This window comes from Semicossyphus pulcher, unplaced genomic scaffold, assembly GCF_022749685.1.
Source record: "Semicossyphus pulcher isolate SPU_LCO1_2020_fin unplaced genomic scaffold, fSemPul1.0.p SCAF_2, whole genome shotgun sequence".
Classification (NCBI taxonomy): domain Eukaryota; kingdom Metazoa; phylum Chordata; class Actinopteri; order Labriformes; family Labridae; genus Semicossyphus; species Semicossyphus pulcher.
This window is the reverse complement of record NW_027211693.1, coordinates 20,007,023-20,032,270: the sequence shown is the minus strand read 5'-3', so window position 1 is coordinate 20,032,270 and position 25,248 is coordinate 20,007,023. Positions and strand designations below refer to the sequence as shown.

Below are 25,248 nucleotides of genomic sequence, written 5' to 3'. Positions count from 1 at the left end.
TCAAAATAAAAGGTATTTATTTTATACATGTGTGATTATAGCCATGATTAGTTGACAGCAATCCTTTCAGAATAAAGTGTCATGTGGATTTGTAGTTGTGTTAAAGTCCTTATATTTTTCAGCAGCTGAGTGTAATGCCCATTTCGACGTTCCCTGATAATGCTTGGCGTCTGTGAGACAGTGCAGCAGCCTTATGAGCAGAGTTTGGCCTTTGTGATTGGTTAGCAGAGATGGATGCTGTGAGCCAATAGCGTGCAAGACTGTACAAAGAGATCTATTCCATCCCCCCATTCAGTCTCACCACGGTAACCCTCACAGTGCTCAGAGCTGGAGAGGAGATGCGCTTATTACAAAGTGTCCGGGATATATATTCTACTACGGCTCGTATAAGGATCTATTTATTTTGGAGTCTGTTTGTCTGGCGATGGCTTTAAATGGAGGATTGTGTTGACGAATATTTCGATGGGAAATAACCTATTGTAACGGACCGGGGATGACAAAGACAATGGGATACCGAGACTGGAGGTGGCAGGCGCTTTGGTGGCATCATTTCTTTCTCTTGTGGAGTACAATAGACGGACAGACTCGGTACAGCATCCCGGAGGAGCTGAAACAGGGCTCTGTGGTAGGAAATCTAGCCAAAGATCTGGGGTTGGGACTATCAGACATTTATGACCGTAAGCTGCGCGTTGACTCTGAGGCTGGTAAGCAGTATTTCAGTGTGGATGCGGGGAAGGGCGAGCTGGTGGTGAATGACAGAATAGACAGAGAGGCTCTGTGTGGACAAAGCGACAGCTGTGTTCTGCCTTTACAGGTTGTAACGGAGAATCCGTTACAGCTGCACCGAATAGAAGTGGAAATAAGGGACATCAACGACAATTATCCGGTTTTTTCAACAGAGGAGAAGTCTTTAAAAATAGCAGAATCTACAGCCACAGGTGTACGCTTTCCTTTAGAAACAGCACAGGACCTGGACGTTGGTAGTAATTCGGTAAAATCTTACACTCTAAGTAAAGATGATTGTTTTAGTTTACGGATTAAAGAACTGCCTGGTAATCGAAAGGTTCCGGAACTGGTTCTGGAAAAATCACTTGATAGAGAGAAACAAAGTGTCCATCATTTATTACTGACAGCATTAGACGGAGGCAATCCTGTTAAAACTGGAACCACGAAAATCATAATCACTGTACTCGACAACAACGACAATGTCCCTGTTTTCAAAAGGCCTTTGTATAATGTTACTGCACCTGAAAATAGCATCGCAGGTTCTATACTTGTTAAGGTTGAAGCAACAGACGCAGATGAGGGTGTAAATGGAGAGATTGAATATGCATTTGCGGATCACACACCCCAATCCCTATTATCTCTTTTTAAGCTGGATTCAGTTACAGGTGAAATTATTTTAGTTGGGCAGCTGGATTATGAAAGCAGTGCAATGCATGAAATAGATATTTCTGCAAAAGATAAAGGAGTTCCTGAGATGGAGGGACACTGTCGAGTGCAAATAGTTGTAATAGACATCAATGATAATGCTCCAGAGATAGTTCTTACTTCAAACCCAAACCCAGTGCGAGAGGATGCACCAAGAGGAACAGTAGTAGCTTTAATCAGAGCACGAGACCTAGACTCCGGTAATAACGGTAAAGTCACGTTAAAACTTGCAAAAGGTTCTCCCTTCAGTTTAAAACCATCATTCTCTAACAATTACGCACTGGTTACCAGTGGTCCTTTAGACAGAGAGAGTTTCTCACAATATAATATTGATATAACAGCCACTGACTCAGGCTCTCCTCCTCTGTCCAGTAAGAAAACGATACCTGTCAGCATCACTGATGTGAATGACAACCCTCCTGTATTCACTCAGCCCTCCTATAATGTGTATTTAAAAGAGAATGGGGTAGCAGGCTCTATACTGTACTCAGTTTCAGCGTCTGACCTGGATTTTGGTGAAAACGCCAAAGTGTCTTACTCTATACTGGACTCTAAAGTGCAGGACGTGTCTGTCTCCTCTTATGTTTACATTAACTCAGATAACGGCAGCATCTTCAGCATGCACTCGTTTGACTATGAGAAACTGAAGGTGTTTCAGATTCAGGTTCAGGCAAAGGACCAGGGCTCTCCGTCTCTCAGCAGCAACGCAACTGTCCATGTTTTTATCCTGGACCAGAACGACAATGCCCCCGCTGTTATTTACCCCTCCTCCGCTGCCCTGGGCTCCCTCTCTCACCAGAGGATGCCCCGCTCCGCTAAAGCGGGCCACCTGGTTACCAAGGTGACGGCCGTGGACGCAGACTCGGGCCATAACGCGTGGATCTCCTACAAAGTGTCGGAGGCCACAGACGCCTCTCTGTTCACTGTCAATCTGTACACAGGGGAGGTGAGGACTAAACGCGCTGTGTCCGAGCAGGACGACTCCTCTCAGAGGCTGCTTATAGAGATCAAGGACGACGGGGAGCCGGTCCAGTCCGCCACCGTCACGGTGTCCATTCTGCTGGAGGACGGCCTCCATGAGCCCATCTTAGACCTGCGACAGAAAGCGGCCGAGCCCAGCAGGAAAACCGGCAGAATCACCCTTTATTTGATCCTCTCTCTGGCCTCGGTGTCCGTGCTGTCTCTGGTGACTTTTCTCATCTTAGCGGTTAAATGCATGAGGAACAGCAGAAGCAGCGCGAGTTGCTGCACGAGACGCAGCGACTGTGACGATTACAAGAACCCCAACAGAAACCTGCAGATTCAGCTCAACACTGATGGACCCATAAAGTACGTGGAGGTCCTGGGAGGAGACATGTTGTCTCAGAGTCAGTCCTTCAGGTCCTGTATGTCTCCCATGTCAGAGTACAGTGATTTCACTTTGATCAAACCCAGCAGCACCACTGACTTTAAGGAGGTCATCAGTGTCCTGGATGCGTCTTTACCCGACAGCACCTGGACCTTTGAGAGCCAGCAGGTGAGCGCAAAACAATAGACCTGCTATTACACATCTTTAGTTATAACTGCCATTAAAATTTCGTTTTCAACGTGAACAGCATATACGAAGAGTGATATGTCGGCTTTGTTTTATATTTTGTCTTGATATAAGTTATATTTTTCTTTTGGCTTCAGATGTGTCATTTGAAAACTTGTACCGAGGTTTAACACGATAGTTTATAGTTAGTTTATTTCAAATGGAAAAGATACTGTTTTTTTCTTATCAATGAGAAATGTTTATTGACTTTATTCCAAAGGATAAATTCTTAATAACGTTTTTACATTTTATCAGAGTAAGTTTTTACATATACAATATTTCCATTGAGTATTTAATCATTGCTTCCCTGTTATACAACATTTCTCTAACATAAGTTAACTGAGTTTTGAAATATTTACAGTATATAACCAACCTTTTAAATAATTAAATTGAAATAATCATTTATCAATATCAATGTAATAACATGCATAGACTGGACTCGTGATGGGAGCAGTTTTAAATATGATCTTCAGTGCATTTTCCTTTCTGCAACAGAAGTCCTCCGTTTTATTTCTGTGCTTCGTTTGAATAACATTTTATACACAGATAACTATCACACAGAAACTTACTAAGCCTTGTGTCATGTTTCTTATTACATGTTGCAAGGGAGGGTTGTATTAGACCAACAGCAACGTTAGCTCTCTGTGATTGGATAGTAAGGATGGATGCTGCGAACCAATAGAATGCAGAACTGTACAAAGAGATCTACTCCCCCCCGCCCCCCATTCAGTCGCACCACGGGTACCCTCTCAGTGCTCAGAGCTGGAGAGGAGATGCGCTTATTCGAAGATTTCCGGAATTTGCTCTTCTGTTTTTACCGATTTTTCAGGGAATTATTCATCATGGAATATCCATTGTTGCGGTGGAATTGATGTCGTGCTGGTTATGTGAACCATATCTCGATGGGAAATAACTTATTCTAACGAACCGGGGATGACACAGACAATGGGATACCGAGACTGGAGATTGCAGGCGCTTTGGTGGCATCATTTCTTTCTCTTGTGGAGTACAATAGACGGACAGACTCGTTACAGCATCCCGGAGGAGCTGAAACAGGGCTCTGTGGTAGGAAATGTAGCTAAAGATCTTGGATTAAAGCTATCTGATATTTTTGACCGTCAGCTGCGTGTCGCCTCTGAGGCTGGTAAGCAGTACTTCAGTGTGGATGCGGGGAAGGGCGAGCTGGTGGTGAATGACAGAATAGACAGAGAGGCTCTATGTGGACAAAGCGCCAGCTGTGTTCTACCTCTGCAGGTTGTAATAGAGAACCCACTCCATCTGTATCGAATAGAGGTAGAAATAAGAGACGTCAATGACAATTCTCCTAGTTTTCTCAGCAAAGAGAGAAATTTGAAAATTGCAGAGCTGACAGCCGTGGGTGCGCGCTACCCTTTGGAGACAGCACAGGACCTCGACGTTGGAAGTAACTCAATAAAAACGTACAGTCTTAGCAAAGACGAATGTTTCAGTTTGAAAATTAAAGAGTTGGCTAATGGTAGAAAAGTGCCAGAGCTCGTATTAGAGAAACCGCTTGACAGAGAGAAACAAAGCGTCCATCACTTACTGTTGACTGCATTAGACGGGGGAAACCCTGTCAAAACGGGAACTTCAAGTATAACAGTTACCGTTTTAGACAACAACGACAATGTCCCTATTTTCAAAAAGGCTTTATACAAAATGTCTTTGCCTGAAAACAGTCAAAGTGGCCTCATGCTCGCGAAGGTAGAAGCAACAGACGCAGACGAGGGTGTAAATGGAGAGATTGAATACTCATTTGCTGAGCACACACCCGAGACATTGTTGTCTATTTTTCAGATAAACTCTGCAACAGGAGAAATGTTCCTTACTGGACAATTAGACTACGAAAGTGCTGCAACACATGAAATAGATATTACAGCAAAAGATAAAGGGATTCCTGAAATGGAAGGTCATTGTCGTGTTCAGGTGGAGGTAATAGACATGAATGATAATGCGCCAGAAATTGTTCTAACCTCAAAGCCGAGCCAAGTACCTGAGGACGCACCCAGTGGCACAGTAGTGGCTTTGCTGACTGCCAGGGACCTTGATTCCGGTGATAATGGAAAGGTGACATTAACACTTCCCAAAGATTCTCCTTTGACTCTCAAACCGTCATTTTCCAATAACTATGCGTTGGTTACAAAGAGTGGTCTAGATAGGGAAAGTTTCTCACAATATAATATTGTGATAACAGCCACTGACTCGGGCTCTCCTCCTCTGTCCAGTAAGAAAACGATACCTGTCAGCATCACTGATGTGAATGACAACCCTCCTGTATTCACTCAGCCATCTTATAATGTGTATTTAAAAGAGAATGGGGTAGCAGGCTCTATACTGTACTCAGTATCAGCGTCTGACCTGGATTTTGGTGAAAACGCCAAAGTGTCTTACTCTATACTGGACTCTAAAGTGCAGGACGTGTCTGTCTCCTCTTATGTTTACATTAACTCAGATAACGGCAGCATCTACAGCATGCACTCGTTTGACTATGAGAAACTAAAGGTGTTTCAGATTCAGGTTCAGGCAAAGGACCAGGGCTCTCCATCTCTCAGCAGCAACGCCACTGTCCATGTTTTTATCCTGGACCAGAACGACAATGCCCCCGCTGTTATTTACCCCTCCTCCGCTGCCCTGGGCTCCCTCTCTCACCAGAGGATGCCCCGCTCCGCTAAAGCGGGTCACCTGGTTACCAAGGTGACGGCCGTGGACGCAGACTCGGGCCATAACGCGTGGATCTCCTACAAAGTGTCGGAGGCCACAGACGCCTCTCTGTTCACTGTCAATCTGTACACAGGGGAGGTGAGGACTAAACGCGCTGTGTCCGAGCAGGACGACTCCTCTCAGAGGCTGCTCATAGAGATCAAGGACGATGGGGACCCGGTCCAGTCCGCTACCGTCACGGTGTCCATCCTGCTGGAGGACGGCCTCCATGAGCCCATCTTAGACCTGCGACAGAAAGCGGCCGAGCCCAGCAGGAAAACCGGCAGAATCACTCTTTATTTGATCCTCTCTCTGGCCTCGGTGTCCGTGCTGTCTCTGGTGACTTTTCTCATCTTAGCGGTTAAATGCATGAGGAACAGCAGAAGCAGCGCGAGTTGCTGCACGAGACGCAGCGACTGTGACGATTACAAGAACCCCAACAGAAACCTGCAGATTCAGCTCAACACTGATGGACCCATAAAGTACGTGGAGGTCCTGGGAGGAGACATGTTGTCTCAGAGTCAGTCCTTCAGGTCCTGTATGTCTCCCATGTCAGAGTACAGTGATTTCACTTTGATCAAACCCAGCAGCACCACTGACTTTAAGGAGGTCATCAGTGTTCTGGATGCGTCTTTACCCGACAGCACCTGGACCTTTGAGAGCCAGCAGGTGAGCAGAGAGTCCCGTTAATAATAACACATACTGTTTTCTACAGAAGCTGCAGTAACCGCAAAGAAAGTACACATTTGCCTGCACAGTGAGAAATCATAACAATTTAGTTCAACTTTTCCATTCTTATAGTGGATACATTTGAAAATAACATAAAAAATTACATCCAAATGAAACAGCTTTACTCTTGTTAACTTAAACTGTATTCTTTGACCCAAAGAGGGTGTTCGGTGTTTGATTCATTTTCGAGTTGAGCGTTTCAGCACCACTGGGATGGACAGCGACTCTTTCCTTTGAGCCATAAAGAGGGCATGATAATGGGTGGATGATGGCCTTTACTTGATAACAATGTCTATGCATTAATATTTAAAGAACAGACTTCATAACTATTTTTACATTTATTAGACTAACTGGCTTTTATGCACTGAAATGATTACATTTACACCTTAAAAAAATGTCCCAGAAAAATGTATTTGCTTTTAGTCACATTAAATGTTGACAGTTATTGTGTGCTTTTAAAATAGAGACTTTCATTTTTCTAATAAATATATATTTTTTATATTAACATATAAACGTCGGCATCTCCTGTTGGTGATTCTCTTCCCCTTTAATGACAGTGCACAAGGGTTAGTGTATCTTTAACGATGCTGCTCAGTCTCCTTCTCATTGGATATGAGAGGTGGATGCTGTGCACCAATAGCAGTGAGAACTGTACAAAGAGATCTACTCCCTCCCCCATGCAGCTTCAGCACCAAAACCACAATGCTCGCAGTGTAAAGAGAGTATGGTTCATATTCTCTGACTATCAGGGTATCTAAATGATTTTTGTTATGATGAACAGGCATCGTTTTTACGGAATATATCATGCTCTCGGAATATGGATTTTGACTTTATGTTCTCCGTTCTCGTGGATTGGAAGTGATGCATTTTACTGAATCAAGGATGACAAAGGGAATGGGATACCGAGACTGGAGATGGCAGGCGCTTTGGTGGCATCATTTCTTTCTCTTGTGGAGTACAATAGACGGACAGACTCGTTACAGCATCCCGGAGGAGCTGAAACAGGGTTCTGTGGTAGGAAATCTAGCCAAAGATCTTGGTTTGGGATTATCAGAGATTTTTGACCGTAAACTGCGTGTCGCCTCTGAGGCTGGTAAGCAGTATTTCAGTGTGGATGCGGGGAAGGGCGAGCTGGTGGTGAATGACAGAATAGATAGAGAGGCTCTGTGTGGACAAAGCGCCAGCTGTGTTTTACCTCTGCAAGTGGTTATCGAGGACCCGCTGCAGTTGCATCGAATTGAGGTGGAAATAAAAGATATTAATGACAATTCTCCAAGTTTCCTTTCAAATGAATTATCTTTAAATATAGCCGAACTAGCATTAGTGGGTACACGTTTTCTTTTGGAGAGTGCAACTGATCCTGACGTTGGAAGCAATTCACTCAAATCCTATACTCTAAGTAAAAACGAGTGTTGTTCCCTTAAAATAAAAGAAATTGAGGGGGGTAAGACCGTCCCTGAACTTGTTTTAGAGAAGCCTCTCGATAGAGAGAAAAAAGCAGTCCACAAAATATTACTAACAGCGTTAGACGGGGGGAATCCAGTCAGATCCGGAACCTCCCAAATAACCATAAATGTGCTTGATACAAATGATAACTTTCCTGTATTTGAGAAAAATATTTACAAAGTAACCCTGGGTGAAAAAAGCATAAAGGGAACTCTTCTTATAAAGCCTAAAGCAACAGATGCAGATGAAGGTCTAAATGGTGAAATTGAATTCTCGTTCGGCTCTCGGACACCTGATTCTGTATCGTCAATGTTTGATATAAACCCCCTTACAGGTAAAATCTCTCTGAAAGGGGAGTTAGACTATGAAACTACCAAGTCGTATGACATTGATGTAATTGCAAAAGATAAAGGCAGCCCTGAAATGGAGGGACACTGTCGCGTGCAGGTTGATATAACTGATTTCAATGATAACGCTCCAGAAATTGTCTTTACTTCTCAGCCAAAGCCAGTGCGCGAGGACGCACCAAGTGGCACCGTAGTTGCTTTAATAAGTGCGCGAGATCTTGACTCTGGTGATAACGGTAAAGTAACTTTACAAACCACCAAAGGCTCTCCCTTTACTCTGAAACCATCATTTTCTAATAATTACGCACTGGTTACCAGTGGTCCCTTAGACCGAGAGAGCTGCTTGAACTACGATATTGAGATAACAGCCACTGACTCAGGCTCTCCTCCTCTGTCCAGTAAGAAAACGATACCTGTCAGCATAACTGATGTGAATGACAACCCTCCTGTATTCACTCAGCCCTCCTATAATGTGTATTTAAAAGAGAATGGGGTAGCAGGCTCTATACTGTACTCAGTATCAGCGTCTGACCTGGATTTTGGTGAAAACGCCAAAGTGTCTTACTCTATACTGGACTCTAAAGTGCAGGACGTGTCTGTCTCCTCTTATGTTTACATTAACTCAGATAACGGCAGCATCTACAGCATGCACTCGTTTGACTATGAGAAACTAAAGGTGTTTCAGATTCAGGTTCAGGCAAAGGACCAGGGCTCTCCGTCTCTCAGCAGCAACGCCACTGTCCATGTTTTTATCCTGGACCAGAACGACAATGCCCCCGCTGTTATTTACCCCTCCTCCGCAGCCCTGGGCTCCCTCTCTCACCAGAGGATGCCCCGCTCCGCTAAAGCGGGTCACCTGATTACCAAGGTGACGGCCGTGGACGCAGACTCGGGCCATAACGCGTGGATCTCCTACAAAGTGTCGGAGGCCACAGACGCCTCTCTGTTCACTGTCAATCTGTACACAGGGGAGGTGAGGACTAAACGCGCTGTGTCCGAGCAGGACGACTCCTCTCAGAGGCTGCTTATAGAGATCAAGGACGACGGGGAGCCGGTCCAGTCCGCCACCGTCACGGTGTCCATCCTGCTGGAGGACGGCCTCCATGAGCCCATCTTAGACCTGCGACAGAAAGCGGCCGAGCCCAGCAGGAAAACCGGCAGAATCACTCTTTATTTGATCCTCTCTCTGGCCTCGGTGTCCGTGCTGTCTCTGGTGACTTTTCTCATCTTAGCGGTTAAATGCATGAGGAACAGCAGAAGCAGCGCGAGTTGCTGCGCGAGACGCAGCGACTGTGACGATTACAAGAACCCCAACAGAAACCTGCAGATTCAGCTCAACACTGATGGACCCATAAAGTACGTGGAGGTCCTGGGAGGAGACATGTTGTCTCAGAGTCAGTCCTTCAGGTCCTGTATGTCTCCCATGTCAGAGTACAGTGATTTCACTTTGATCAAACCCAGCAGCACCACTGACTTTAAGGAGGTCATCAGTGTTCTGGATGCGTCTTTACCCGACAGCACCTGGACCTTTGAGAGCCAGCAGGTGAGCAGAAACAACAAGGCATCGTGTGATAGTATACCTATACATGTGGCTGAGCAGAGTTTTCTCATTTGTTTTCGGTTTTCTTTTCTATTTTAATATTCGGAGAAAGATGCGTAGCCTTGTTGCTTGAGCTTTAGTGTTTGTTTCTCGTTGGAGGACGAACGAAATTAGTATAAAATGATGTTTTTATTGCTGGCAAAGGGTTGTGTTTCCTACATTGAAGCTGCTTGACTGAGCACAATTCAAACACACACACATAAAACACAATTTATCTTTCAGATTTATTTTAATCACCTTGTCAATTTCAGCCAAAGAATAACACGAAATCGGTAAAAGATAGATACGTTAATTATTATTATTATAATCCTATCTATTCTCTGTTTTAAAATGAAATCTTCTGTCTTCATTTTGAATGTTCAGTCAAAAGATTCCCTTTTCTTTACTAATTTAAAATCTAATCTGTTTTACAGAATGGTGTATTATTTATACAACAGCCTACTTTGTTTTGCTCGTTGATGTGGGATACAGAATGTGTGCCTGTAACTTTAAAATGTCTGTTGCGTGGCATTTCTACAGCTTCCTTGTATTCTAAAATAACTTTGGAACTTTTAACTTTTCTAAAGATGTCCCATTTAAAAGTAGCTTTGATCTAGGCTTAGTTTGGGGGGGGACACCAGTTTGGAAACCCCGCCCCCCTGCGGAAAGAAATAGTATTGCTATAAATAACAGCTGCTGTATTAGTGGCTGTGTTTTGACTAAGAGGAGTTCTCAACAAGAGCACGTGACTGTTTTTTGTATCAACCATTTCAAGAAGGTGGTGTGTTATTATTATTTCAGCCACACTCCTCCTTCTATCACTCCGCTTTCAGTGTCTCCTCAAACTTTGTAAATGAGAAAGTAGTTGATACTTGCCTGTCAGTGGAAGTAGAGTCACTGGAAAGTTTTCTGTGTGTGTGTGTGTGTGTGTGTGTGTGTGAGAGAGAGAGAGAGAGAGAGAGAGAGAGCTGGTCCAGCCCTGTCTTCCAATGAGAGGGAGGCCTCTGTGGCCCTTCCCCGCCCACGAGGGGAGTGAGGCGGAGGACACAGAGCAGAGAGTTTCACTGGAGGCACAAAATACTTTGATTTTCTTCCTCGTTTTCTCGTAAAAGACGCCGTCATGATTACTTCAAAACTTCCCATCGCTCTGTTTTTAAAGCGGAAATGTTTACTGTCGAGCCTGGCAGCCTCGTTTTAACTTTACTATGGATACGTGACGGTGAAAGAAGGAGTTGAAAACTTTTCCATTCTCCGATCCTCGGAGCGCAGCACAATGGACTCCAGACAGAGGAAGCGCTCCGGAGGAGGGAGGCTGTGGAGGCTCTGCTTCTATCTGGCTTGCCTCTCCTCTGCGTCCGCGCAGCTCAGTTACTCTGTTTCGGAGGAACTAAGCCCGGGCTCTGTCGTTGGGAATATCGCTAAAGATTTGAGTCTCACTGCTCAGCGGATGGTTCAGAGGAGGTTGCGGGTAGTTTCGGAATCCACAACGCAGTATTTTGAGGTAAAGCAGGCGACCGGCGATTTAGTTATTAAACAAAAAATTGACAGAGAGCAGCTGTGCGAGTTAAATACAGCTTGTTCACTACAACTTCAGATAGTTCTGGAGGATCCTTTAGACAGTCAACGCGTAGTGGTGGACATTCTGGATGTGAATGACAATGCACCGCAGTTTTCAACAAGTAACATTTCTCTGGAGATATCAGAGGCGGCCGCGCCGGGCACAAGGTTCCGCCTGGAGAGCGCACACGACCCAGATGTTGGGACCAACTCGTTACGCACTTACCATCTCGCAGCAAATGACTTCTTTGTTTTAAATGTGGAAAGTAAAAGTGATGGCAGCAAGTTTCCAGAGCTGGTGGTGGATAAAGCTTTGGACAGGGAGACGCAGGCCTCGTTTCGCCTGTTGCTCACTGCTGTGGATGGGGGGCAGCCGGAGAAATCTGGCTCAACACTTCTGCTCATCAAGATTCTGGATGTAAATGACAATGCGCCCGTCTTTGACGAGCCCGTAAAGAAAGTTAGGCTATTAGAAAATGTTGCACGAGGCACTTTAGTAACGAAGTTGAACGCGTCTGACGCGGATTCGGGGAACAATGGAGACATATCTTTTCTGTTTAGTAAATACACGCCGGAACGCGTTCTCAGTCTTTTCAGTGTGGATTCTAAGAGCGGGGAGATCCGCGTGAAGGGGGATGTGGATTATGAGAAGGCCTCTGCGTATCACATCACAGTGCAGGCCAGAGATGGTGGCTCTCCTGCTATGGAGGGCTCCTGTAACGTCATAGTGGACATCATTGATGCGAATGACAACCCACCAGAGGTGAAGCTGACGTCACTGACCAGTCCTATTAGAGAGGACTCTGCTCCAGAGACTGTAATAGCGCTCATCAGTGCACGTGACCTGGACTCTGGAGTGAATGGGAAAGTTACACTATCAGTCCAACCAGGTTTGCCATTCAAACTGAATTCAGCTTTTGGAATGCATTACAGCCTCACCACCTCTGGAAACCTGGACCGTGAGACTGTCCCAGAGTACACAGTGGTCATCAAGGCCACTGATGCTGGCTCTCCTCCCCTTTCATCACAAACCACCTTTGTGGTGAAGCTTTCTGATGTGAATGACAATGCCCCCACCTTCTCCCAGCCTTCATACTCTGTGGACATCCCAGAGAACAATGCTCCCAGTGCCCCCATTGCTGCTGTTTCAGCCACTGATCCAGACCTTGGTGACAATGCTCGCATCTCCTATTCCATCCTTTCCAGCATGGTCCAGGGCTCCCCCATCTCTTCCTATGTCTACATAAACCCAGAGAGTGGCCACATATACAGCATGCGCTCTCTGGATCATGAGCAGCTTAACGCTTTCCGTATTGAGGTGCAGGCACGGGATGCTGGGGTGCCCCCACGGACAGCCAACGTCACTGTGCATGTGTTTGTGGTGGATGTGAATGACAATGCACCAGTGATTGTGCACCCTTCCTACCCAAAAGACAAAAGATTAGAGCTCACTGTGCCCCCGTCTGCTGGCCCAGGGCACCTCATAAATAAACTTGTAGGGGTGGATGCGGACAGCGGGCACAATGCATGGCTGTTTTACTCCATCGCCCCTGGACCAAATGCTGGCATGTTCCGTATCGGGGCACACAGCGGTGAGCTCCGTACGGCTCGCAAGTGGGCCGAGGAGGAAGAGGGCTCAACGTATGACATCGTGGTCGTCATTCAGGACAATGGTGACCCACCAAAGTCCACTTCTGTGAACATTACAGTAACTGTGGATGAGAAGGGCAAGGCTAATGATGCTCCTCCTAGCCCTCGCAACACACCCTTCTACCACCGCACAGGGATGTCGGACATCACCCTGTACCTCATCATCTCTTTGGCTTGTGTATCAGCCGTGTCCTTCATCACCTTTGTTGTCCTCATGGTACGTTGCCTGAGGCACCGTGACCCAGTGCTGGGAGACTCCGACTGCTGCTGCTACGGTCGCCACAGGTCCAGCCGCTACCATCAGAGACCCAGCAAGGACCTGCACCTGCAGCTCAACACTGATGGACCCATACGCTACATGGAGGTTGTGGGAGGCCCCTCGGAGGCCCATACACGCACCTACAGGCCCTGCTACTCCACCCTATCCAGCCGCAGTGACTTTGTATTTATGAAGACACCCATGCTGAGTCACAACAACACGCTCAACATGACACTCAGCAGGAAGCACCTTATGAACTCAGCCAGCGAGGTGAGGGATTAAGTGGGAGAGCGAGCATGGCATTGGTGGGATACGATCAGGATCCGGTGTTTTTATCTCTTGACAGGTTTCAGAAAGGCATCAAGTATTTTAAGATGTGTTTTTCACATGCATTCTTTAACATGAATGGTTTAATACAATGGTTTTGGATTTCTTCAGTCACGTAGCTCTGCGGTATTTTATCTGAGAGGCCTGGTGCTTTAGATGGATGCTCCCTCTCTCCATGTGGTGAGAAAGTTCTTAGTGCTTTGTTGTCCTACTTCACAATGGGCTTAATATTTAATCCAACCCAAGGCTAGAAAATGTGGTTCCTATCTCTGACTTCCAGAAACTATAGTGGCAGAAAGAAATAGATAAAGAATATAGATACAGAGAGAGTCATGCAGCAAGAAGGCAGCTCAAAAAAGCTGAGGAAATAGCTTCAGAAAAGAGAAAGAGCTCCTAACAGATGGAGGGGAGGAGACGAACAGATGAAAATATGACTCGGAGCGGAGAGGAGATGAACAGGATGACAGAAGGGGTGAAGGAGAGGAAAAGGCTAAGGAAACAAAATGGTGAGAGGAGGAGGGAAAGAATAAAGCAGTAGCTGAAAAACAGGAATTCGTGGGGTCAGTGGCCTGACCCCTGACTTCCTGTTGTCCTCTGAACCTTTGGTGATTGGTTCCAGGACTCGGGACATCACATGAGTGAGGCTGTGCTCATTGGGTGTGTGTGTATTTGTTCTGAACAGACATTTTTTATTTCCATTTTTAGATCCTTAATCATTAAAACCACTTGTTTATAAGTGGTCAGAGTGGGGTGTAAAGGAAACAACATCCAACATAAGCACTACCAGTAATTAAAACATGGCTGACAGAGCTCCAACAGGATGATTATTTTAAGGGAATTAAGCAGAAAAAGTGAGTTTTCCCATTCTCATCCTCAGTCATGCTACATGTAGGATTCATGATTGAAGTAATAGGTAATAATTGCGTCTGTGTAATATCCATAAGAGTCCTGATTCTCTCGACTCTGTGCTGCACAGAAACTCTCTCTGTGCTGAATTAGGTTGTCCCTGAGGTCAGCAGGGTACCATCTGTCGCCCTGCTCTAGTGACACGTGTGCAAAGAGGACAACAGAGGGAAGGAGAACGAGGGATGGATAAAAGGAAAGGAAGGATGGCTGTACGCACGTGTGCCACAGCGACAGACGGCGCAGGCTGTAAAGGCTTTAGAGCAGCAGCCATCACTGTGGGTGTTTATTTGCATGCTCGTGAGATTGTGTTTACAAAGCGTCAGGCACGACGAGTTCTCCAGGAGTGTGTAATTTTAGCAGGACCCTGGGGTCTCTGTGACCGATTATCAGTCACCTCCCACTGCCCTTCTGAGCGTCCCCTATTCATTTGCAGTTTGCTGTTTTGGCACTCTTTCTTTAACTGTGTGACATCACAGGTTGTGCTGCAACATGTCAATTATTGCATTCTAGGAGAAATGATGACATGACGAGGGAGTTTCCAGGCTCAGACGTTTAAAGCAGTATATGGATATTCTCATGACACTGGTTCATCCGTCAGTCTTTGTGTCTGTGGGAGTTTATGCGGGTTGGCACGTGCTCTGTGTTCGGCCGAGTGTTTTGTAAATATACTTTTTATGGATGATAAAGCTGCACATGCGACAAACTAGCTCGAGCACTTCAGGGAAACCATCATCAAGCTTATTGTCTGCTGAGTCATGATGTTTGTTTTAGGGAGAGGAATATGAAGGAGCACCGAGCAGCAGACATCGAGCTTTGTCTCAGTGCTCAGGGTTTCCCTATTTTCATAGATGTTTTTATAGATGTAAAAGTTGCGTAGCTTTAAAGAACATTGTGTCTGTGAGATATCTGTGATGAGTGGATGATACCTGTGTGTGTGTGTGTGTGTGTGTATGTGTGTGTGTGTGTGTGTGTGTCTGTGTACACAGAAGGTTGTCAGAGCAACAGAAGAGACACGACTTCCTCTTTTGAGAGCACCAGGTGCCACAGTTCTTTTAACACCAATACAATTGTGCCTGTTAGGAAATTGAATCTTCCACAAAGAGCACCAGATGGACATGTGCAGGAAGTGCATGTTGTTTTTCACCCCTGTCAGGGAGAGAAAGGGAGAAAGAGATAAGATTTATTTGTATGCTGTACACCTGGAGAAATCAGGAGAAGTAGTTAACCCTGTAAACCAGGTGCTTTTGTAAAGTTCACACTGACATGCTGGATGCAGTCCATGTGGCAACCTGTTGATCAGTGCAGCTTAAACTCCTCTATCCTTTGCCTGTGTAATGAATATCCATCTCATGTAGTAAGATGATAGTATTTCACCGGGCGAGCCCTCGGTGCTCTATGGCTAACGTGACAGATGCAGGGGAAGCACACTGACCGAGTTTAAAGCTTCCAGGATGGAATAAAAGTCTTTCTATTGGATGAGAGCTGTAATCCCTTCATCTCTCTCCCATGGCCCAGTCTTCATCTGTATTTGACCCGCTCTCTCTGTTTCCTGCCTCTAAGTTCAACTTTCACTTCAGAACAGGCATGCGCTTGTTGAATATCCTCATCTCATCTATTTAAAGAGATTAACTCACTGCAGAGACTTTGAAACAAAACAAAACTAAAATCAGTTATATTTTGATCCTTGCCGATAAACCTAACAAATGTTGTCTAAACCATGTATCGTGATGGACTTGCAAGTCCTCTCTGTGCTTAATGAAGCACACAGCGTCACAGTACATGAGGTGCACAGCCCAATATTGAAGCACAGAGTCAGTTACCCTTTACTCCACATGCCTGCAGTGGGATCTGACCTTGGACGTGACTAGCGTATGTGTGGTGAGAGCGAGTCACACAGCTGGAATGCTGGGCCTCTCTGCGGATGTTCGCCTGCACTCAGTGCTGATCTTTTAGTCTCCCTACCAGAGCTCAGACAGACGTGTGTGCCCACGCACGGATCCACGTCTCTGAGTCCATTTTTAGATAAAAATCGACCACGCTCTGCTCTGATAAGAGTTCAGATATGTCCGCCTCTTCTCATCCACCATGGTTTCATTATGTAGTCCTGAAACTTGTGAGGTCTGGCATTGCAGCTTGTTTTGAGGAGATGAAGAAGCACTTTTTTCACTCCTTCATTTAAGTTATCGTTTATGGGGTTACACTTGTTTGACTGCATGGATGCTGGACCCCATTTCAGTGTTTCAGCAAACTCTGCATTCAGTAAGTCACCATTCTCCAGGTACATTCACCAATGATGCTCACCAGTGTATCCAGCATTGCTGCTACCTTTTGTGCAGGTATTTTTGTAAGGCTTCTCTCTCCCTGTTGTCTCTCCGGCTCTCTCGCTTCCCTCCATCATTCCCTCGGGTAGAACAGCTCTTTTAATAATGCAGCATATTCGTCCTGCCGGCCTCTCTCTCCGGGGAGCTCTTGTGTCGATTAGGCGGCAGAATCTGGAGCCAAGCCAGGGGTCTATTCACCGCATCACTGCACAACAAGAGAGCCTGAGAGCGAGAGAGAGAGAGAGAGGGAAAGAGGCAGAGAGATGGAAAAGACTTGGCGGTATGGTCAGTGAGGTAGAGATGGACAGGAGTGCAATGGGCTTGAAGACATTAATAGAGAGGAGCAGGGACATGCAGAGGCATGAGGGAGGGTTTGATGCTGCTGAGCTATCATGGTAGCTCACTCTGCATTAAGTTTGCTTCTTTTGCTGCACTGGTGCATTGTGGGGGCCCTGTTTGTAGATGATGGCTCGGTCATGTGATCATGTAGTTCCCTTTTTCATATTGTCCATCTTTCTTTCTTGATTTCGAGCCCTGTTTTATAAGCAGTGTCCCAGTTTGTTTGTTTGTGTGTGCGTGTGCTCCTCCTCTACAGCATCATATGCTCCACAGCATCCGAACAACACGGATGCCTGAGCGTACACATATCTGTTGCCAGCTTTAACTCTTTGTTGACAAAAGGTTTTCTAAATCACACATACACCATCACACACACACACACGTATACACACACACACATCCTTTGAACCTCTCAGAAACGTCCTCCTGTTGTGTCAATGAAACAAACGATTCATGTCGCATCTTCTTTTCCTTTCGCAGCAAAAGCCCCCCAACAACGACTGGCGCTTCACACAGGGACAGAGACCCGGACCTAGCGGGTGAGTAAACTGAAACACACACACACACACACTGATAGAAGTCAGAGTAATGTCAGCGACATGTTGTTGTGCTGCAGCAGGCGACGTATCGTAAAGACAGAGTGATGAAGGAGGAGGGGGGATGGTAGCAAGCTGCAGGATGCTGACTGTAAAGCACAGATGAAATCAGTCTCAACGCAGCCGTCTGAATGGGACGTTAAATAACAGCATAGTCCACATGTGATGTGTGCGTGCATGTTGCATGACTCTGCTCATCCAGTCTTGATTTACACTCCTGAGTGAGCATCTCTGCCTCTGTTGCAGGCTGCTTTATAAAATGGCTGCCGCAGCTTCCACTCCCCCCCTCCCCCTCCTGCTCCTCTCCCTCTCTGCGCTCTCGGAGCCTGTGCGCCATCACTCAGTACTACTGATGAGGGACGGGGACCAGAGCTAGTGGGGGGATGGGACAGTGTGTGTTTATCCTTCTCGCTCTCTCTCTTCGTATATTGCCTTTGCAGAGATCGTACAGACTCGCCCTTTTCAGAGACAGGAGATGAATTTAGTCGTGTGTTTCAGCGAGTGTTTGTGTTGATGCTCGATGATGCTATGTGCCCATTCTGCGTGGGCTAAAATGGAGAGCGTGCAGCGAGAGTTTTCACAACAGTGATTGCACAACACATTCTGTGAGTCAAGGCTTCTCCCTGAAACAAACCAGCTGGGGCAGACAGCTCAGTTCAACCCAGTCAGGAAAATGTTACACACACTAACACACACACACGCACACGTCTCTGCTGTTATAGGAAATGAAACATTGGACAGAGCTTATGTTAGTGGTTTAGGAAAAACAACATATTTTCCACTGAGATCTCAGTGATTGATTCACAATGATTCTGTTCAGACTGTATAACTTGTTGTGTTTCTAGTCCCCACATGCCGTACGGTACACACATACGATGGACGCCGAAGAGTGGGACAAGGTACAAACTTAGACATAGACGCTGTGTGGTCACTTCCTGCTCTCAGCAGCTGATCAGTGTCATCAGTTTTGTCCAATCAGAAAGAGACCTGATCTCTAATCAGCTGCTAAGAGCAGAGAGTGTTGTAAATCTCTTAGCTAGTGCACCGCAGTGAGTGCTGTGCTGTGTGTAGATGTACCTAACCCATAGCTTCTGTTAGTCTCCCTGAAAGTTTGATGGGGTTTGTTGATCGATGTGCACATAGGCCACAATGCCTGCTGTGGCGTAGAACAGGACTGTGACTCTTTGGTTTTTGCGTGCAGTGTTTTGTAGATTTGTTCTGCCTTGTGTGTGTGCTGCTGCTGTACATGAAGTCATTCTAGTCTGAGAGCTCCTGTTTTCTCTCCTCCTACAAGACCGGCTTACCATACAGTGTTGCCTTTGATGTGTGTCTGGGATGGTTGTAGCTCAGCATCACAACATGTGGCTTCTTCATGTGATTTATCCACCGGTCGACTACAAGAGAAGAGGCGGTGCAGGCTGCTTTCTTTTAAACGCCTCGCTGAAGTAAACAGCTCTCGCCATAGAACTACTGAGGTCAACGTGCAGATGTCAGCATGTGCACAGTTTGAGTTCTGTTACAGTGTTGTTGCTTTTCTCTGCGAAACAACCAAGACAGTCATCCTTAGACGTAAAACAAGTCGTGTAAGGTTGCAGAGGAAGCCCGATAATTCAGTCTAGCCGTGATGGGACGTCCCTCCGGACCACAGCTCACAATCTCGCCCACAGGAAGTGATAATCCTGACCACAGGAAGCGCTCAACACAGCCACAGGATGTGATAAGTGCAGAGAAACGCCACTTTAGCACAAATGAAGCGTTCCCTTTTCTCCGAGTGGTCGTGTAGAGGCACAAAATGGCTGCTCTGCCTTTACTGACTGTGCTCTTACTCAGCCTTGTGCACAGAGAGGACGTACATGCTGCTCTCGCTCACTGTCTCTTTGGCACCGGAGTGAAAACCACTTTGGCAGTGAGATCTGGCAACTTGCTCTTAAACAAATTCCTTTTTTTTTTAACGCTAGAATTCCTTTTGACTTCTTCCCTCGATGTGTCCTTTAGTCTCTCTCTCTCTTCAGCACGGAGCAGTGTGTCTAAGAGTTAGTATAAAAGAGAGAGGAGTGTGGTCCTTTGTACATGCTGTGTATTTTACACACTATCTCTATACATACAACCCTGCTTCCCTCTTTAACTCTATGGCCTGTTAAGTAGGACCTGATGCCCCTGTGCCCGTTGAATCCCCGGTGTGTTGTTGACTGTCCTCTTTGGAGCTGTACGCTCGTCCAGAACCTTTTAACACGTCTCTGTTGGCTAATGATCCTTTAAAATCCTTCAGGTGGTTTGTTATGACTCCAAATAGTCAAATAAGCAATGTTTAGCAAACAGCTGTAACTGCTTGTATAGTCTTTGCTCTGGAGTAACTCTAGAAGCAGCATACGTCGTGTTTTTAGAGGATTTGTTGTGACTTGTGGTCGTCTCCTAATGCAGTGATTTGGCATTATTATTAGCAGGTAATAAAGATACCTTACTTTAGTTTCATTATATATCAAAACAGGCATCTTAAGTCCAGAGATGGAGCTTTATCAGCCCTTTGAGGCAGGATTACATTGTGGTGACCTGGCTGTTGGAGGTAGAGCTTGTGTTGGCGTGTCACAGGTGTGGGAATGGAAGTAAGCGTAATAGATGGCAGCTCTGCTTTCTCCTCTGCTCTGCACACATGCAAATTGCAGCCTTTAAATAAACAAGCCTTTGAAGGTGAAGTTTGCCCACATGGAAATGTTCAGTGCTCGCTGAGCGCTGCGTGTGTGACTATGCAGACAGCTATTTCCTTTAAAGGTGGGCTCATTAAATAATTAATGATATTTACTAGACAGGCGCAGTGCTCATGGCCATACCGGAGAGAGTGTGTACAATGTGTGTGAATGCAACGACACGCCTGCTGCTGTGTGTCTGTGTGCAGACACGTTTGGTAGAAACCTCACAGAGAGCGTGTTAAGGAGTGTGCGTTTGTTTGAGACACACCCTGTTTTGTAAACTATACATCCTCCTTGTTATCCTTCGCTGCCTACAGGCTGTGTACTTCACCATCAGCTGCTTTGCCTTTACATCATAAACCACCAACTGTCAAACCAGTCAGCTACACACACACACACACACACACACACACACACACACACACACACACGCAAACACACACACAAGCTGGAGAGGATAAGGCAGCAGTTATTTACACTTGTTCTCTCCTCCTTTTTGCTGCAGGGCAACTGGAGGACCTGAGGTTGCCATGGGAACCGGCCCCTGGCCCCAACCCCCGACTGAGGCGGAGCAGCTCCAGGCCCTGATGGCTGCAGCCAACGGTGAGTCCGATACCTCCTCATCCTCTATCAGTTCATCCTGTCCTTTCCAAACCAGTTACTATCTCCTCACACGCTCAGAGCAGCTGCGTGGGCCGGGCCGGTTTATGCAGGCTCCTGTTTGGTTGGAGGGCAATGAGCCAGACTCGCTCATTGATGAAGCTCTCTGCGTCAGCATTGATGTTTCCATGCTGGGGTCGTGTGCTAATAAATATCCAGAGGAAGCCTCGGATCATGCTCAGCTACAGTGGGCGTAACTACCTGCAGCTCCTCTTATAAACAGTTCATGTGTTGCCGTCAGTGACATGGCAGAGATGCATGTTTCCACTGTACACACTGATCACATGCAGACTGTTTTATCATAAGCAGAAGACTACAGAGCGACAAGAACACTTATATAACTCACAACCTGCAGGCTGGGACATAGTCAGAGATTCACGTATTTCGAAACACCTCCACTGTGCTGTCTCTGTTCCTGCAGTGACTGTGGGGATACACAGTGAATCATCCTCAGGCTGGTACAGTGGAAGTCATATCTTGGAAAATGCAGCGTACATTTCTCCAGAGTGCAGGGCTGAGTAACACTGAAAATAGTGACAAAACACAGAGAAAGGATGGGGGACAAATCGCCAAGATGATTTGCCAAATACTCAGGTCATTGTTTCCTCTGTTTTTGTAACCATTAACACATTACGCCCCCCTTCCTCTACACCCACGGACACACACACACAGACCCTCCCCCGTCTTGGACGCTGCACCGGACGCTGTGTGATATTTTTCCATCGGAGTGAACAGAGACACGAGGAGAGGAAAGGCTCTGGTCCAGCATATATGTGACCTGCATGTCAGCACAGAGTTAGACTGAATGAACATTTAGTGCCATCAGGAAGGAACAAACAGAGCATGTGATAAATACTGAAGGTCGTCTCTCTGTCACTGTGTTGATAAGCACAACACAGGAGCAAACACTGAGTACAGCAATGTCAAAAGGGAGGAAGAGGACAAATAAATACATTTGTGTTTGTGCTTTGTCTCTGTGGAAACCAGTGCAGGTAGCATGACAGCTTTCTCCTGCAAACGTGTGTTTATATAGGCTGAGACTCCTCTCTCCTACAGCATGGGGGAGGGAGCGTTTGTGTCTCTGGCTCTGCAATGCAGGGGCTGTGGGAGAATTATGAGCTGAGCAGCTACGTCATGCGCATGCACGCTCAGGCAGGGGGGGGATAGAAAACCAGAAACACGGTTTCATCATCCCTGCACACAATCGACCATTTTGTTAGCTCAGAAGCTTTTTTTAGTTCATATTTTGTCTGCTTGTGCATCAGCTTTTAGAGCAGCTCACTGCAGCCTCTGCTTTAGCTGAGCCTTGGGAGGTTCTTAGATTAAATCTTCCTTCAGTGCAGCACCTTATGTCTCTCAGAAGCTTTACAAGTAATTGGTTTAGTCTCCTTTACGACCTCTTTTCATTTCTATTATAACACTGTCATACTAAAACTTTCTAATTCCTGTTGTCTAACAAGTTTCATCCCTCTCTCCTCTCCCTCCTCACCCCTTATCCCCCCACTCTGTCTCTCTTCCCACCAGAAGTGAGCGAGGCTACGGCCACCCTGGGGCCCGGCACCATGGGCTTGAGCACCCGCTACAGCCCCCAGTTCACCCTGCAGCACGTGCCCGACTACCGCCAGAACGTCTACATCCCCGGCAGCACAGCCACCCTCACCTCCAACCCCCAGCAGCAGCAGGCCACGGCCCAGCAAGCCACCCAGCAGGCGCTGCCCCCGCCCCAGGTCTCTGCCCAGCCAGAGCCCCCCAAGGCCGCCCAGACCCCCGCCTCCAAGAAGAAGTCCACCAAGAAGGAGAAGAAGTAGAGCCGGACGGAGAGAGGTGGAGGAATGACGAGCCCGGCCTGATCTGATGAGAAATTCGACCCCCCATACCCCCCCATTAGGTATCTCTCTGCTCCGCTGTCACTCATGGTTTAAGTCATGACAGCGAATCACTTTGACCACATGGACGATGATGAAGGGTCTTTGAAAGGATGTCTTGAAGAATCTGAATGTGCTGAAGGCTGTTACTGGTGTTGATACCCGTGCTGTGCTAAAGGTGGTGTTTGCTCATGTAATCTTTGTCTGTAGATAACTTCGGCGGGGTATGGGGGGTTTAATGATTCTGTTTGTTTGTTTTCGGCTATTTCAAATGAACTTGGACAAAGAGATTCAGTGTAAGGAACCTTGCTGGGATGCCAAGGCTATACGCAGTGATGTATTCAGAGATGAAATGTTAATGTCTTTCATGTTGGATTATTGTGCTCTTTCCCTGAGGTGGAAAGTCCGCTCTTGTAAAGTACGCTAGATGCCATCCATTAGATTCCTATAGAGGGTCAGCCTTGCAGGGTCTTAAAGCATAAGTCCTGTGCATATAAGGCGGCTGTCACACAGGTATTACAAACTCTTCTGCATGCTCTTTAAGGTTCAAACCACATAAAGTAGATTAGAGTTGCAAACTATGCATTGCAAAAGCAAAGGGGAGGACGTCCTGAATCTGTGTTCCTCCCTCCAATCGCAGGTCAATAAAATGCACATGTAGCATTTACTTGACACAAAATAAAATTTACTTTTGTAAACATAGTTTAAAAAAATGTAACTCTCCTGATATTTTTATGACCTGAGCATGCACCCAGAGGGAGGGCTGGCAGAGGGCGGGGTGGCGTGCTGTCATTGAGGCACAAGCCGTGCAGGTGGTAAAGCAGCAGGGACCGGCTTTTTGAATAACACCTCCAGATGGGCACAAACATGTCCTGCTGCCCTGCACCCTCCAAACTCCCCTCGTCTCAACCCAGCTCGTGTCCCCTCCTCACTCACTACCCCACCATGAGAGCCAAACAAAGAAATGCACTGTCCGTATTCTGAAGATGAGATGGTAGTAGGGGTAGTAATCACTCTTAGATGTGCGAAACACCCGAGTATTTCCCCTCACTATCCTGAAGTGCTGAAGAAACTTCTTGATGTGGCACAGTAACATGTTTTTCTTTGGGAGATAAAGATTCGATAGCATAGAGGAGTTGTTTGTAAAAGATATGAAGTCTTTACTTTGCCGTCCATCTGTCCGTCCGGCCTCTGGCCAGATACATCTGCATGAGAACAGGCAGCTTGCAGGCTGGGTCAGAGGGAGAGGAGGGGGAGCGGTGAGGGGGACACAGGCTGAGGTTACACCGAGCAGAGGGGTGAGAAACAACCTTGGCTCTACCCACTGAATGTACAGAGGAACCACTGTTGACACCCCTTCACCTTTCTCTAATGCACTGACCCAGGCAGAGGGCGACACAGCTGTCCCTGTTGGTGAGGAGAAACCACTCAGCACTCTGAAACATCCTCCTCCATCGAACGGTAAACCTCAGCCTGTCCTCCGCCCACCGCTCCCCTCCACTCCCTGCTCCTGTGAGGCTCCTCCCCACTGTAAATAAACACAAGTCCTGTCGATGGTATGAGCCAGTGGTTTGTATAGAAGGGACCAGTCCAACATTTTCAAAATAAGAGTCCCTCTCCACAAGGCGTGGCTTACTACTGGAATGTGTTGCATTTTGTTTTTCAAGAAAAATAAGAAAACCACAGTAAAAAAAAAAAAAAAACTCAATAATGAATAAAACCTGAGATGTTCTTCAACAGTTTGTGTTGCAATGTAGTAACTAAGCACCATGGAAGCCAACTAACTCTTCAGTGTAAATAAATGAATTAAAGATAACTTTAGATAAGTAAGCAAAGTGACACACGTAGACTAGTTAACTTGTGATATGTGTTGCGCATATTTTTGTGTTCATTTTCTCTCTACTATCTTTTATCACCCTGTAAAGAAAGAAAACAAAAAAATCTGGAAATGTTTCTATCCTTCTGTAACCTCTTAATGTTCTTTTGCGGTGATTTTATCTCGTGCATTTGTGAAAGAATGCCTCTCATTCTCTTTCTGTCCATATGAACAAATGATTATAAATATTATATATGTGTCCGTCCGTCCGCTGCTGAATTAATACTACTCTATCCTGCTGTATTATCTTTCTTATCAAATGCTTAGCCCCCACGCTTTACCCCTGTGTTACTCTCTTATTTTTATGCTAATATTTATATTGCTGTTTTATTTTCTCTTGAACACTGACATTTCAAATAAAAGATTCTGAAATCATATAAAA

At 46.1% G+C, this 25,248-nt stretch overlaps 2 protein-coding genes across 24 annotated transcripts in view; both read left to right on the top strand.

Annotated features, from left to right (window-relative positions):
* LOC138597933 (protocadherin gamma-C5-like) overlaps nt 1–25,248 on the top strand; it is a 456,071-nt gene extending 430,823 nt beyond the window's left edge. For 10 of the 23 annotated variants that reach the window (XM_069669525.1, XM_069669520.1, XM_069669524.1 and 7 more), the window contains exons 2-5: nt 17,663–17,721; nt 18,624–18,677; nt 20,971–21,068; nt 22,650–25,248. In XM_069669525.1, coding sequence (XP_069525626.1) covers nt 17,663–17,721; nt 18,624–18,677; nt 20,971–21,068; nt 22,650–22,933 — 495 coding nt within the window. In that variant the 3' untranslated portion in view covers nt 22,934–25,248. Of the gene's footprint in view, nt 1–335; nt 2,948–7,193; nt 9,788–10,857; nt 13,560–17,662; nt 17,722–18,623; nt 18,678–20,970; nt 21,069–22,649 lie in introns of those variants that run through there. The other 13 variants (XM_069669527.1, XM_069669533.1, XM_069669530.1 and 10 more) reach the window with 8 other exon arrangements.
* LOC138598374 (protocadherin gamma-C5-like) lies at nt 3,938–6,412 on the top strand. Its single transcript, XM_069670159.1, has one exon. The coding sequence runs from the start codon at nt 3,938–3,940 to the stop codon at nt 6,410–6,412; it is 2,475 nt and encodes an 824-aa protein (XP_069526260.1).